The sequence below is a fragment of the Equus asinus genome, chromosome 3 (genome assembly GCF_041296235.1).
Source record: "Equus asinus isolate D_3611 breed Donkey chromosome 3, EquAss-T2T_v2, whole genome shotgun sequence".
Taxonomy (NCBI): Eukaryota; Metazoa; Chordata; class Mammalia; order Perissodactyla; family Equidae; genus Equus; species Equus asinus.
In genome coordinates, this window is record NC_091792.1 from 50,991,588 (window position 1) to 51,006,042 (window position 14,455).

The 14,455-nt window shown below is 43.5% G+C and overlaps 1 protein-coding gene across 3 annotated transcripts in view; it reads left to right on the top strand.

Moving 5' to 3' along the window:
• Positions 1-1,428: 1,428 nt before the first annotated feature.
• Positions 1,429-14,455, top strand: part of KLHL2 (kelch like family member 2) — a 107,522-nt gene continuing 94,495 nt past the window's right edge. Inside the window, exons 1-2 of one of the 3 annotated variants that reach the window (XM_044767005.2) lie at positions 1,429-1,689; positions 14,009-14,134. In XM_044767005.2, the coding sequence (XP_044622940.1) occupies positions 1,664-1,689; positions 14,009-14,134 (152 nt within the window). In that variant the 5' untranslated portion in view covers positions 1,429-1,663. Of the gene's footprint in view, positions 1,690-14,008; positions 14,135-14,455 lie in introns of those variants that run through there. The other 2 variants (XM_044767006.2, XM_070505028.1) reach the window with 2 other exon arrangements.

Below are 14,455 nucleotides of genomic sequence, written 5' to 3' on the forward strand. Positions count from 1 at the left end.
CTTGCTTCCCTTCATATATTGCTCATATAGCAACCAGTCATCTGTAAAAAAATAATAATTTTTTTAACCTTTTAAAACATACACATAAATAAACATAAATGATGACCACCCGCATGCACCTATCACTCAGCATCAGAAACAACATTTTGCCCAACTTCTTTCTTCTATTCCCTACACCCCCCTTTTTTGGTGGAGTATTTTAAAACAAATCCCAGTAAAGCCTTCCTTTTAATTATCTGATCAAGCTGCTCAGAACTTTCCAGTTGCTTATCTTCTCAGTAAAAGCAAAATCCTTTATGATGACCTATAATTATGGCCTATGTGATCTGTCACTACTCCCCCCACACCATCTCCTCCGTCTCCTGTCCTCACTCTGCTTTAGCTACACCAGAGGTTCTCAAACCTCAGCATGCATCAGCATCTAGAGGGCTTCTTACAGCAGACTGCCAGGCTCTACCCCCAGAATTTCTGATTCCGTAGATCTGAAGCAGGCCTGGAGAATTCGCATTTCTAACAAATTCCCAGATGCTACTGCTGTCCAGTGGGCATACTGGAGAACCACCAGCCTAACTGTTCTCCTTCCCGTTCCTCAACAAACCAGGCAAGATTTTGCCTAAGAGTCTCTGTACGACTGTTTCCTTGCCCTGAGCACTCTCTGCTTTACTCAAGATTCATTTTATTCCACCTCGGTTTAAATGGTATCATTTGAAAGGCCTTGCCTGACCGCTCCTAAAACAGCAGCATCCCATCGCCTCACCCTGATTTTCTTCGTTGCAGGCATCGTTCGTTTCTAGTTTCTGAGCCCGTCTAGAGAGACAGCTCCGAAAGCAGAGACCTGGTTTTGCTCTCTCTCCTCTCCTAGTACCAAAACCTTGCCTAGAAGGTGCTCACTAAGAGTCCACCAAATGGATCACATAGTGAGGAAGGAGGCCCAGGTTCTTGCCTCAGTTTCACCGTTTGTAAAGGGAGAGCTCGGTTCTGCCTACCCTTCCCATCTCCCTGGGTATAGGCGCAAATCAAATGAGAATAATGTGAACCCGCCCGTGAAGCAGAGCAGTCAGTGAACATGAGCGCTGTTACGCCGCGCTTTCGGGCGCCCTTTCCCGGCACAGACAACACACCTCTTCCCGTTTTCTACCTCCCCCGCCCGGGGGACCCCCGGAGCCCGCCGTGGGCGGCCGGCGCCCCCGTCCCGCCCCGCGTCTGGGCCCGCCCGCCCCGCTCCCGGCTGGCGCCCGCCCGCCCGCCCGCCTCCAGCAGCAGCAGCGGCGGCCCCGGCAGCAGGAGGAAGGGGAGGCGCCGAGGGAGGGGTCCCGGCCGCCGCGGGAGGCCGCATCGCCGTCCCGTCACAGCGTCGGCGCCGGCCGGGGCGAACCCGGAAGTGGCCGAGCCCGCGCGCCCGCCCGTCCCGCCGCCGCCGTCGCCGCCGCCCCGCACTCGGGCGAGCGCGGGAGCCGCGCAGGCACACGGAGCGCGCCAGCCGAGCGGGCCATGGCCGCGGGAGCCGCCGCCGCAGGTGGTGGCGCGCGGTGAGGCGAGCGCGGCGCCCCCTCCGGGGCGGATGGGACGCGGCTGGGCGGGCGGGCAGTGCCGGCGCCCGCGGCTGGAATGGTGCTGGCGGCGGCGGTCGGTGCCTGCGTTCTGAAGCCCGAGAGGAGCCACAATGGAGACGCCGTCGCTGCCTCCCGCGTGAGTGAGCGGGCGGGCGGGCTGGGGCGCTGCGGGTCAGCGCGCCGCTGCGGCGCTCGTCGCCGGCCGTGGGCGCTGCTCGGGGACGGCGCCCGGTGGCCGCGGCGGAGGACGCCCGAGCCGCCGGGGAGCGGACGCCGGGGGCGGCGGGAGGTGGGAGCTGCGGGGCGTGACGAGGCGCCGTTCCCGCAGTCCTGAGGCGGCCGCGGACGGCAACTCAGCCCGGCCAGGCAGCGACTTCAAACGCTGCCCAGGGTTTCCAGGGAAGGGTCTCCCCAATGCCGGGCGAATAGAAGATTCGGGATGGGGCTGTACTTTGGGACTCTGGCTGTCCTGTGTATACCTCTCTGAAATGCATGGGCTGCTGGTGCCCAGCTCGCCCACCTCTTTCGAAGGGATGGAGATGGGATGCACGGGAGTCCGTTGAAAAAAAAAAAAAAAAGCAGGTGGAAAGTACCAGACGCCGGTTGTCTAAACGAATTGATCTTAGGTGGCTTGCTTCTCCGAATTTCTATCAAAATTAATTTCTGAGCAGCTTTTACATCACTCTAAATGAGCGGCGGCTGTTCAGGGCATGTGACCTCTTTTACCTGGCACTGCAGAAAATTGTATCCAGAAATCAGAGCATCTTCTGTTTCCTTGGTACCCTGGGCAAATTAGGAGTGTAGCGACCTGCCAGGCACAGGTGGCTTTTTCCTTGGTACCCACGTACGTTCAGAATCAACTGCAACAGAATTACTTTCCAGAAATAATAACAGCTGAACAGTGTTGTGGAAGATCATTGAAGATTTGCACGACTCAGTACAATATATGTATTTTTTTAATATTTGGTCAAAGTGGACTATAAATCCCCAGGTGTTTTGACAATTTCGATTTTGATGGGCTTCCCTCAGGTTAACCTTTATGAAGGAACAAGAGCCCTTTGAATCTGACTTTTCAAACCGTGAGCAAACCTCATTCTGAAGAACGGTGTACCTTTCTTTTCTCCAGAGCTTATTCATGGAGCCTTATCGTTTTTCACTTGGATCTGGGCAGCTTCGCTCCATGGCAGTTGCACCGCACCGCCAGCCTCTTGTGGTTATTTGGCAGAATTCCAGCCAAAATATGGCTCTTTGGCTTGAGCTGAATAATTTTTTGATGTTGAGTCCTTTTAGGAGAGCTAATAGAATCCTGGAATTACATTTTCTAAAAGTGCCTTACAGAATTTTTAGCTTGAGTGGAACAGGTCACGGGGCTCTAAGGAGTAGAAGATAAGACTCTGGAATTGACCCTCCTGGGCTGGTAGAAGCAAGGGCTCAGTTTCCTGATCCCCGTGGCTTTGAGGGGTTTGTAGTCTGGTCCTGTTCTTCAGCAGGTTCGGGAAGGCTCCTGAATCCCTAGGAAACATGATGGTGGATTGTTAGCATCAGCAGTGTGAGCACAGCACAGCACATGAGTTCTGTCTAGGCTCAGAGGCACTGAACGCAGGAAATGCTACCTGTATGTAGACAACACATAGTGTATAAAATATACCATGTAGGCGTCTTATCTTTAGTAAACCTGCTCCCTTTTTATGAGTTCTCTGCATTCTCTTTTTACTTTGGGAGCAGAGGGCACCAAAGGAAAGAACAAGGAGATCTTAGAATGCAGGTGAAAAAAAGGGTGTGGAAGAGCAGCCTCTGGAGGGAGGGAGGGAGGGGAGAAATAGAAAATGATTTAAATAGAAATAATTAAAAATGAAATAGATGTGTGCGTGCAAATATTGATAAACTGAATCTCAGATCAACTAATCATCATTTTGGTGTCTGGTACAGTTCTCTGATATTGAGACTCCATCAATAAGGCTAAAACAATGACTGGTTGAGATGTACTGGAAAGCTTGAAATGCCAGCAGGGATGAGAGAATTGTTAAAACTTCTTTTAATCGTGGGTGGCTAAAGTTGGTGAGACTTTTTCATTGTTTCTGTTCATTTAATAATAAATACTAATCGGTTTTATTTTCATTTAGTCTGTCTGGGATTAACCCTTATTCCAGAGCTCGTTAGAGTGTTACTTAGCTTTCTGTAGATCAGAAATAGTTTTCGTTCCCAGACCTTGGCCTGTTTGCCTCCACTCCCATAACTTGGGTTTTCCTTCCTCCCTGAATCTTGGGAGCCGGATTTGAGAAATGCAGGTAGTGTCTTTGGGAAGGAGCTTTATTGGGCCTCACTGGGCTAGAGCTGGGGTAGGACGGAGGTCAGGGGAAATTATTGGGAGGGCTCAGCTTTTCATAAGGCTAGATTTTTAGCCTGGGCTTTAAGGCAGAGAAAGATGTTTGATGTGGCCTTAAAGTGCCTTTGATGATGTAGTTGGAAGCAGGGCCTCAGATCCTGTTTGTGTGAGTGTGCGTTTATTCATTAATTCTGCAAATATTTGAATGCCCGTCTCTGCTTGGCACTGTGTTTGGTGCTCTTGCATGTGCTTCTCTTTTAACACCAGTTTTACTTTGTTCCCAAATCCCACCTTCTGCCCTTCAGCCTATTAGCATATTGTCTTGGAGGGATGGAGATGACGGTGCCTGGCTCCCCAGTTCCTTTGAATGGGCTCCTTGAAATTAGGTTTTCATCTCTTGTGCTCTCCCCTCCTTGCCTCCATGTTCTCCTCATCCTTTTTGATTCTCATATTGATTGTCATTGGGCTTCATAGCTCTGCTTTATTGGTTTTTGCTTCCTATATGTGGCATTTAGATTCTCTTGCCTTTTGAGGTCTGGGTGACAAGTGCCGTGGAACATTTGCCTCCGAATGAACCTGCAAGGTGTGCAACTAAGAATTAGATGTAGATTAGTAAGGGAATTTCAGGCAGTAAACTGAGGTGTGTAAACTGATCAGTCTTGACGGTGGGAATGTTTTACACATTCTAGCTTTTATAGTTATTTTTGTAAAGGATTTTCATAATTATTGAGGGCAGACTATGAGGTATGGGGTAAAGTACACCCGTTTGACCACCCCTCCCTGAGCAGTTTTCCTGGCCTTCATTTTCTTATTTTCACAAGTTGGCTTTCTCGATACAGGCTTTACTTTTTTTGCTTTTCCTTCACAAAACTAAGCAAAGTTGCCTCAGAAACAGCCATATCGTTTTTCAGTTGATGATTCCGCATAGCTGGACACTCTTGTCATCGGAGTTGTTCAAGCAGAGGCAGACAAACATCTTGTTGACCGTGTTCTGAGGGATTCAGGAAGCGCAAGACTGGTCAGATTACAGCAGAGATTCTCAGATTTTTGGATTTCACTGACCTGTAAAATTAAAAAAAATTGAAGTCCAACATAGAATTGGTTGTTTTGCCAAGTAAAACAAAAATATTGATAAAATATTCATCAACTGTCACCATCTTTTTGTAAAAGAAAGCCCATTTTAGTGTCCCTTCCCAAATACAAAGAAGGACATAATCTCAGACTAAAGGTTAGTCCTTAAATGGAATTAATTTAGTTTTATGAAAACTTACTACGTTGTCCTCATTTTGTCACAGACCAGTAAAAAGTTTATTGAAGCCTGACATTTGTGATCCGCTGGACCAGATGACCTTTATTGTTCTAAGAGTCAATTACTATGAATTTGGAACTTTGCCATGCGTTACCCCAATATTCATTTATCTTTTATAGCCTATTGAAATGCATTTTTGTTTTTGTGTTAAGTAGTTATAGATGTAAATTGGGCATCTCTCAGATCATAGCTGAATCTCCTCAGTGATAAAGATGTTTAAGTATTTAGGAGCAATAATGGCCCACAAGGTAGTGTTGAACAATGACATATGGATCACTGTGTATTGAAGGAAATGTCATATATAACGAAAATTTTGAGGTGCGTTTGGGAACTCGTGGAGTGCCTGATTTCCTGATCTGGAAATAGGATTCCAGGATTCTGGAAACAGGCAGCATTTATGAAGTAGTCTTAAAGTTTTCTGATGCTGGGAAATTGCTCCTCCCTTTCCCACCGAATAGCCCCAACCTCGTTTCTAATTTACATTGTCTAATGCACACAGTAGGCATTCAATAAATGTTAGTAAGTGTGCTTTCGTGGGGAGTAAATTTACTCATCTGTGGCTCTTATGGAACTGCACCAGGAGTGTGTATGAAAACAAGTGAACTTCTTAAGATCATGCGGAAGGTTTTTTCACGGTGCTACAGAGAATGAAAATTGCTCTTCAGATGCTCTTCTATAGAATTCTGCCAAATTCCAAATGTATTTACTGTCTATAATAAGGAGTTCAGGATTTTTTATGCGTATTTACTGGGTGCCTGCTATGATCAGGCTTTGGGGATATCTCAGAAAACAAAACAAAGGCCTTTTCCTTATGGTTGAAACTGATAGTAAACAAATATATAATACAGTTACTGTAGTGTGTGGGTCAGTATACTTCTCTGTCTTATATTTCAGATTTTTGGCAATTGCTAAAGTGTTTTTTTTGACCAGTTCTTTTCAGTGATCCTTCCTTGAAAAACAGTCTGTTGCTTTCCACAACACTACTTTTTCTTGGTTTCCGCCTCTAGTTTTTAGGTTGTTAAATGTGATTTACTTTATCCCATTTAATCTTGTCAACAACCTACCTTATAGTGTAACTCTGTTGTTATTATCTTTTTTTCAGAGGTTCAATTACTTTCCCCAAGCTTATCAAGTAGGGGAGAAACTGGGATTCTTATCTCTGTTGATCGCTTTTTTGTCTTACACGGCTTCTATGACTGTTCTTTGGCAGAAGCTGTCCCTCACAGATGCAGGCCTTGGGCAATTCTTCTTTTCAATCAACTATTAATTGCTAAATTGTGGCTCCATCTGTGGCTTAAGCCTGGGCTCTAGATCTGTGCTTCAGTCTTGAATTTGGAGCTTCGTACAGAACATTTACTCCCAGCTCAGACCTCAGATCCAACATGTCTAAAACTGAGCTCTTGATCTTTGTTCTCTAATGGATTTCCCTTTATAACATCTCCACTTATTAGGTAGAGTAATCATTCTTCCTGTCTTGGATACCCAGAGTCTTGGGGTGGTCTTTGATTTCACTCTCTTTTGTCATCTCCACATCTTATCAGCTCCCAGGAACTGTAGAGTCTTGGTTTCAAGTGTCCATTCTGACTGTTGCTCTTTTTCTTTTTCTTTTGAGGAAGATTAGCCCTGAGCTAACATCTGCTGCCAATACTCCTCTTTTTGCTGAGGAAGATTGGCCCTGAGCTAACATCTGTGCCCATCTTCCTCTACTTTATATGTGGGCCACCTGCCACAGCATGGGTGGATAAGCAGTGCTGAGGTCCACACCTGGGATCCCAACTGGTGAACCCTGGGCTGCCAAGGCAGATTGTGTGAACTTAACCCGCTGTGCCACGGGGCTGGCCCCTGATGGCTGCTTTTCTAATGAACAGAATTCATCACTTGATACCTGAATTTTTGCTCCTATTTAACTCTATGTATTCTCTCTTCATCTTTTAGTCCACCCACTTTTTTGATCCCCCCCAACCGCCCCAATATCTTAGAGTCAGGTCAAATGACTTAATAAAACCAGATATCTCAGCCAGGTAGTCACAGCCCTCCAGCATTTTGGCCTTATCTTAATGTTCAAAATCATTATGTGCTTTAACCTCCTAGGGTAAATTGCCTTATCACAAGCCAGGAGTCTCTAGCCTTTTCCTATCCTGCCCCCAGTTAAAACAACTTGGAATTCCTCCAAGGCCCAGTTGGAGCCCCATCTCCTTCACAGTCTTCCCTATTTACTCCAACTCATTCCAGCTCCTCTTTGCATTCCTGTAGTATTTATAATCCATCCCCCGGAATCTTGCACCTGTGTACTGACTTGGGCCACTCCCCAGTGGTTTCAGATGTGCTTCCTCGGTTAGATAGTAACTGGAGAAGGCTCCTGTGTTCAGCCTCCTTTATATCCCTCACCTGCTCAGTGTGGATATGCAACATCGCGCATCCAGTCAGTGCTTACCTACTTGATTTATTAACAGCGATGGTTGTCTGGAGTATTGCTAATAACTTTTAATTGAATGTTGCAATTAAAAATGAGGAAGGCCAATAAAATCTATAAAAATATATTTCCATATTCAGTTTAGCTCCTAAGCTCAACATTTTCCTTCTTAACTCCGTATTTACAATCATATAGTGTTTACTGCCTGTCCGCTCCCTGAGGCAAGAAGGTGAAGTGTTATTGTCTTTGACTTTCATGTTACATTTCATATTAGTCTTATTTGTGGAATAACAAAAACTAATTTTCTAAGTAAACAGTGTGAAGCCCAGAGAAGCCAAGTGACCAATCCAAGGTCACTTTGTTGGTATTTGACATAGGCAGGACTACAGTTCGTGTCTTCCACCTGATTCTGGTCCTTTTCTGGTGCCCTTTCACTCAAGTGTTAGAAAAGGTAGCCCAATCAACTGAATTTTTTCTCCTATTGAACTCTAGGTATTCTCTCTTCACCTTTTAGTCCGCCTCTTCACCTATGTATTCTGTGAGGTCATATTGCTGCCCTCTCTTAGTAGCTAGGAAAAGTGGCAAAAGAAAGCTCAGAAAAATGATTGATAAAAGACATGGAAGTGTCTGGAATGGATCATCGACCTCCTTCGCCCTATGTTAGCACCTCACAGATATCCCACTCTGACAGTCTTTGTTAATTGTTTATAGCATATTCTTTAAAATAAGATTGATCTTGCATAAGACATGCTTTTACCCTGGTCCCTTTCCTGGTTAATAGTCACTGTCAGGGACAAAAAGTGCTTGATTGTGCTGTTTGTCATGTAGGTGGGAGGGGAAGAGGGAGAGCAGCTAAGTTGAACTGAAGTGGAGCTTTTTACAGCTCTATTGTTCTACTATCAGAGAGCAATTAGACTCCAGCTTCCATCACCCTCTCCACCTCAGACATCCCAACCACCTCCTCCTGCTAGTGCTTCCCCACGCACTTGACAGAAAGCCATGCAACCGAGGCCTGGGGGAGAGAGGGCGTGGGGGTGGTATGTGATACCTCCGTCTGTCCTCCAGTAGGTTCAGTGCTCTGCTTTTTCACTGCTAATCCACTTTAGTAAAATTGGGCATTCCAGTTTTTCTAGACATTTCCTTTCTAGCTCTGGGAAATCGGAAACATAACTTTTAGCAATATATAGACTGTACTAATGTATTCAGTGGCATTATTATGGTGTTGTATGTAAGGTGTCTGTTCTTTGACTGGATAGGAGGTTGTTTATCTCCCAGGCTGCTTCATATTTACTTCTAAAGGTCTACATACTGAAGGTATGATCCAAGTTCTTACATGTCTATAGGGCGGACGTTAACATTTTTTTAAGCTATATTTATTTGGTAATACGACCATATGTTCATAGATTACAGTTGGTCTACTGGCACTGTACCTAAAAAGAGTTTAAATTCCAAACACTTGAAGAAAATTTGCAGAGTACGTCTCTGCCTTTAGCTAGTTGCAAAGACGGAAACCACAACTTCACCACAAACCAAAACATGTTTTCGATGGAGAAAGCCCTCTACTTTTATAACCTCTAAGTAATATGGTGATTATTTGGGTGAGATGAAGGCTATGAGAGCATTTTGTTGTGAAACTGCAGAGTGACATAACAAATATTGGTTAAAATATTAGTTCTGGTTGGATCTCTACTTCTACTATCCTGGACTTGTATATGGGAGCAATGTTAGTATAATCACCAGCTTCTGAATGCAAGTTTAGCTAGGAAGACAGCAGAGAAAATAGAATAGATGTTATAAAGCAATAGAGAAACTTCAGAGCAGTATGGCATGGATGGTGACTTTGAAAACAACAGCTGCTGACGTGAACTTGGCAGAAATTTGTGAGTAATGGTGGGTGACTCATTGCAAGCAGGGGAAGTCTTGCAACTTTTGAGGTGAACAGGCAGAGGGGAGAACAGAGATGGTGGCCACCCAGGGGTTACATATTTGTGTCCTGAATGTGAAAATGTCTGGTTCCCTGTTAAATTTTGCAGCTGCATCATTCACATGGATTATAGCATTGTTTCCACCTGAACACCCAAAACATAAGCAGCTCATATTTTTTAAAGTGTTTGTTCTCAATTTGAGATGATTGCCCTGGGGTGGGAGGTAAGTGGGTGGTGGGGCATGTTACATCACCCTTTATTTTTAAAATTATAAATAGCTGCCTTTCACCCCTACTCCTGGAGCTGCTGTCATTCTGATATACCTAGTCCTATAAAAAGGGCTTTCCTTAATACTCACGTGAAGAGGGATGGCTATGTGTAGTTTGGAAAAATTGCTTGGGTCATTCTGATCTCTCTCTCCCCTCTGTTGGAAATCACTGTTCCCAAGCAAATCATATACGTCTAAAGAAATTGTACCTCATTTCTGAGATGGCCTCAGGATTTTTGCAGTAGGTTTAAAGCTTTGCCCGGTTATGGAATCTCGACTATTTGATGGAGACAGCCCTTGTTAGACTCTTTGCTTCCTCCACTGAGAATTCACTTATCGTCAGTCGTGTGTTCTTAGGCAGAGTTCGAAAGTTACCTAGTCTGAGAAACCGACCTTGTCCACAGCTGGGAATTTGCAGAAGAGTCAGTCATTGAAGGAAGGCTTTAGGATTATCTATTATAAAACATAGTCGTGTACTGGGATCCAAACCCTTGGAAACCTCAACTATTCTAGAGTATGTTTTGTAACAATAGGCTATTGGATAATTTTAAGACCGGTTATGGAGTGTAGAGTTGGGGAAAGACTTAAAAGTGAAAGAACTTTGAGGAAGTATCTCCTCCAGATATTTTAAAGAAGACAGTTCTCAGAATGAGGAGCTTTTCCGGAAAAGGCCAGCTCTTTGCTTCAGAAGGGAAGCAGGGAGAAGGTGTAACTCTGCACTTACTTGTATAACTCAAAGGGTAAACCTTTACCTCTCGCTTAGCTGCTTCCTAGTGTGTGTTCATTTTCCACACCTATAGTTGTGGACGTGATGTGTCATTTTCTGTTACTCAGTTCTGCTTCTGATTGAGAGGCCATCCAGCACTAAACCATATAGGAAATGGAAAATTATGGAAAGGACTTCAGTAGAAAATGTGGACATGTGTGGCAGGGTACTGTATTTGTAAGTGGCTCTTAGTGCAGAGAACACTTAAAATAATCCAATGTTATTTCTTACTTATTCCTTTAAGCCTTCAAATAAAGGCTTTTCTTTGCAGAGTTTCAAGAGTACACTAGAAAAAGCAGAAGCTGAAAGTAGCTCTAAGAAAACACCAATATAGACATTGATTGTTGTCTGATAACTGTCTTAAAGTTAATTCTCTCATGCAGGAAGTTTTAATTCCTGATTTCTGAAGTACATATAAACACTCTGGACTCTTAATGATGTTCATTCTATGGCATAGTTGCTTTCGCTTCCGTTTTGAGTATTGGAAAGCCTTCTAAATAGTTTTGCCAATCCTCAATATTATGTTTTCCCTCTGTTGTAAACTCTAAGTTATTAAACCAGAAGCAGATATAAATATTATTAACTTGCCATATGTGTGGACATTCAGTGTCATATGGTGAGAAAGTTTGCATATATTGCATATATCTATGTAATTTCTCCCTTTTCCTACTGGTTTCTTTATGAAAGGATGGTGGGAAATGGCATTATGAGAATGTGTCTTATACTATAAAGTGTTTCCCCAGTCTCCTCCACCAGATCTGGATGTCCTTTCATCTTTTGGCCCCTAGACATACTAGCTTTTTTTCTTAGGCTAGGTGTAACTCATTCCTCTACACACACACACACACACACACACACACAGAAGAGGCTGCTGGAGGCAATGTCTTGCGCTAATTCATTTGTAGGGCCCCTTTATTAACTTTCAAGTGGTGGGAAAGCAGGACTGACGTCCACTTCTAGTCTAGTAGGCAAGCCCTCGAAGAATCAGATGCCTCAACTAGTGTTGAATCGGGCGTAAGAGAATGAGCAAGGATAGGAGGTTACCTTAATGTTCAAGTGTCTGAGTTTCATGTACTGTCTGTGTAATTAGCGGTTCCCGCATTTCTATGTAGATTTTTCTCTCAAACTCTAGACTCCAATATTCATCTGCCAATTTGACACTTTCACTTGGATGTCTAGTATCTTAAAACTAATGTGTATAAAAACTGAGCTTTTGATCTTCCTACCCCCAAACCAGTTCCACTTGCAGCCTTCCCCATCTCAATGAACGGAAACTCAATCCTTTCAGTTGCTCAGGCCAAAAAACCTGGAGTGATTCTGACTTTCTTTGGTACGCCACTTGTATTGTCAACGAATCTTATTGGCACTACCTTTAAAAAATATCCAGGGGCTGGCCCCATGGCTGAGTGGTTAAGTTCATGTGCTCCGCTTCGGTGGCTGAGGGTTTTGCTGGTTCGGATCCTGGGCATGGACCTAGCACCACTCATCAAGCCATGCTGAGGTGAAGTCCCACATAGTAGAGCCAGAAGGACCTACAAGTAGAATATACAACTATGTACTGGGGGGCTTTGGGGAGAAGAAGGAGGAAAAAAGCAGATTGGTAACAGATGTTAGCTCCACGGTCAGTCTTTAAAAAAAAAAATCCAGAACCCAGCCACTTTTCATCACTGCTCCAACCTCTACTGCTACTACCCTGCCCTGGGCCACTGGCTTCTCCTGCTGCATTACTCACCTAGATGGTTTCCCTCCTTTCATCTTTGACCCACATAGACTGTTCTCAACCAGCAGCCAAAGGGATCCTTTGAAAACCTAAGTTGGATTGTGTACTCTTCTGCTCTGCCTCCCATTTCACTCAGGGTAAAGCCAAAGGCCCTGCATGATTGGCGCTCCCCCAAGCCCTGGTCTCACAGTTAACACCAGGCACATACTGGCCTTTGCTCTGGCTGTTCCTTCCATCTGGATCTTCCCTCACCTCCTAGTCCTGGTTCAAATCTCAGTTCTCTATTTGGCCTGCCCCGATTGCCTTGTTTAATACTGCAGATTACATCACTCCATACTCCTGACTCTCTTTACCCTGCCCTTCTGCTTTTTTCCATAGGTCTTATCATTTTCTAATGTGCCACTTACTTTACTGATTTGTGGTGTATATTGCCTCCTCTCTCTCCCTCCCCGCTAGACTCCAAGCTCTGTGAGGACATGGATCTTTGTTTGTTCATTGATGTATCCCAAATGCCTAGAACAGTGCTTGGTACATAGTTGGCACTCAAAAAATCTTTACCGAATGAATTAACAAAGTATATTATTTTAAAAATAAATCATCCTTTCAGAAGCGGGTCAGGAAAGGAAGAGGTGTGATGAGAAGTGCAGCAGTAGCTAATGATGTTTGCCTGTTTTTTGTGAGATGTATGTACAAGTATGATTTTTTTAGGCTTCATTTGGTTTCCCGATTTTTTTAATAGCTTTATTGAGGAATAATGTACGTGCCATAAAATTCACCCGTTATAGTTGTACAATTCAGTGAGTGTTAGTAAATTTCCAGTTGTGCAACCATCTCCTTAAAAAGTTCCCTCATGTCTATTAGCAGTTAATCCCCTCTCCCACATAGTACCCTGTTTTTGTTAATTTTTTGGCTCCCAAGTCTCAAAAGACTAATTCATACAGCAATATATATAATATAGCCTTATACTCTTAAAAATTATAAATTTAAATAGGAAATTAAATGTTCATTGCTTAATTTAGGCAGTGGTGTTAGGCGTTAGTGAAAAGAATGAGCTCGAGAGTCAGACTGGCTTCACTGTTACCAAGCTCTACCATTTACCAAGTTACCCAATTTTTTTCTGCCTCAGTCTTTTCATCTGTTAAATGGGGATAATAATAATTAGTCAGCTCACAGAACAGTTGTGAAGATTAAGCAAATATTGAAAGTCAACTCCTTAGTTTAGTGGCTGCTATATAGTAAATAGTCAATGAATATTAGCTACATGATTGATCTCTTGTTAGAGTCAGTCCAAATATATGGGTTTCAGCAAAATTTGCATCAGATTCTAAGTTTCTGAAAGTTGTGTAAAATATGATCCTGTTCCTGTCTTGGTTTGTAAATAATGTATGACTACAGGAGATTGTAAAAGCAGGTTAATTTCTATCAGAGATCATTTCTCAGCTTTTTCATTTGGAGGTATCTGCTGAACCACTTTTACTGAATTTTCTTTGCTCATCTTTGGCCTAACTTTGATCCCAGGGAGGTAATTACTCAGTTTTTTGTTAAAATCATAGTGGCCATCAGAAACTGTTCTGAATTGTATCTTAATTTTACGCTGGGATATACTGTGAGACTTCCTTTCAATGAGTGGGGTTGGGCAACATTCATTGCATCTCTTGTAGCTTGGTAAGCTTGTACTAAATTATCGTTAATAAGGTCTTGTTCTGTTTTTTGTTCTTTTATGTACAGATGCACAAAGCAGGGTCATCAGAAGCCTCTCGATTCAAAAGATGATAATATTGAAAAACACTGCCCTGTGACAGTGAATCCTTGGCATATGAAGAAAGCTTTTAAAGTCATGAACGAATTAAGAAGGTATCATTACGTTAATATACATGTAACCGTGGGTCTTTTCCCTTTATCAGTTGTTTATAGTGAATATATTCCCTGCCCCTCGTTGTTGCTTCGTTTGATTCAGAGAACATCCAAAGCTTTTTCTGCAAGTTTTTTAAAAGAGGAAGAGAGCACGTAATTTGTCAGAAGAGTGAATGGTATAAGGCTGCTCTGTTCAGTATGGTAGCCACTAGCCACATGTGGCTAGTCTGAATTGAGGTGTTCTCTAAGTAGAAAATACATAATGGATTTCTAAGACAGTACAAAAAAAGAATGTATTTTATTGTTTTTAAAATATTGATT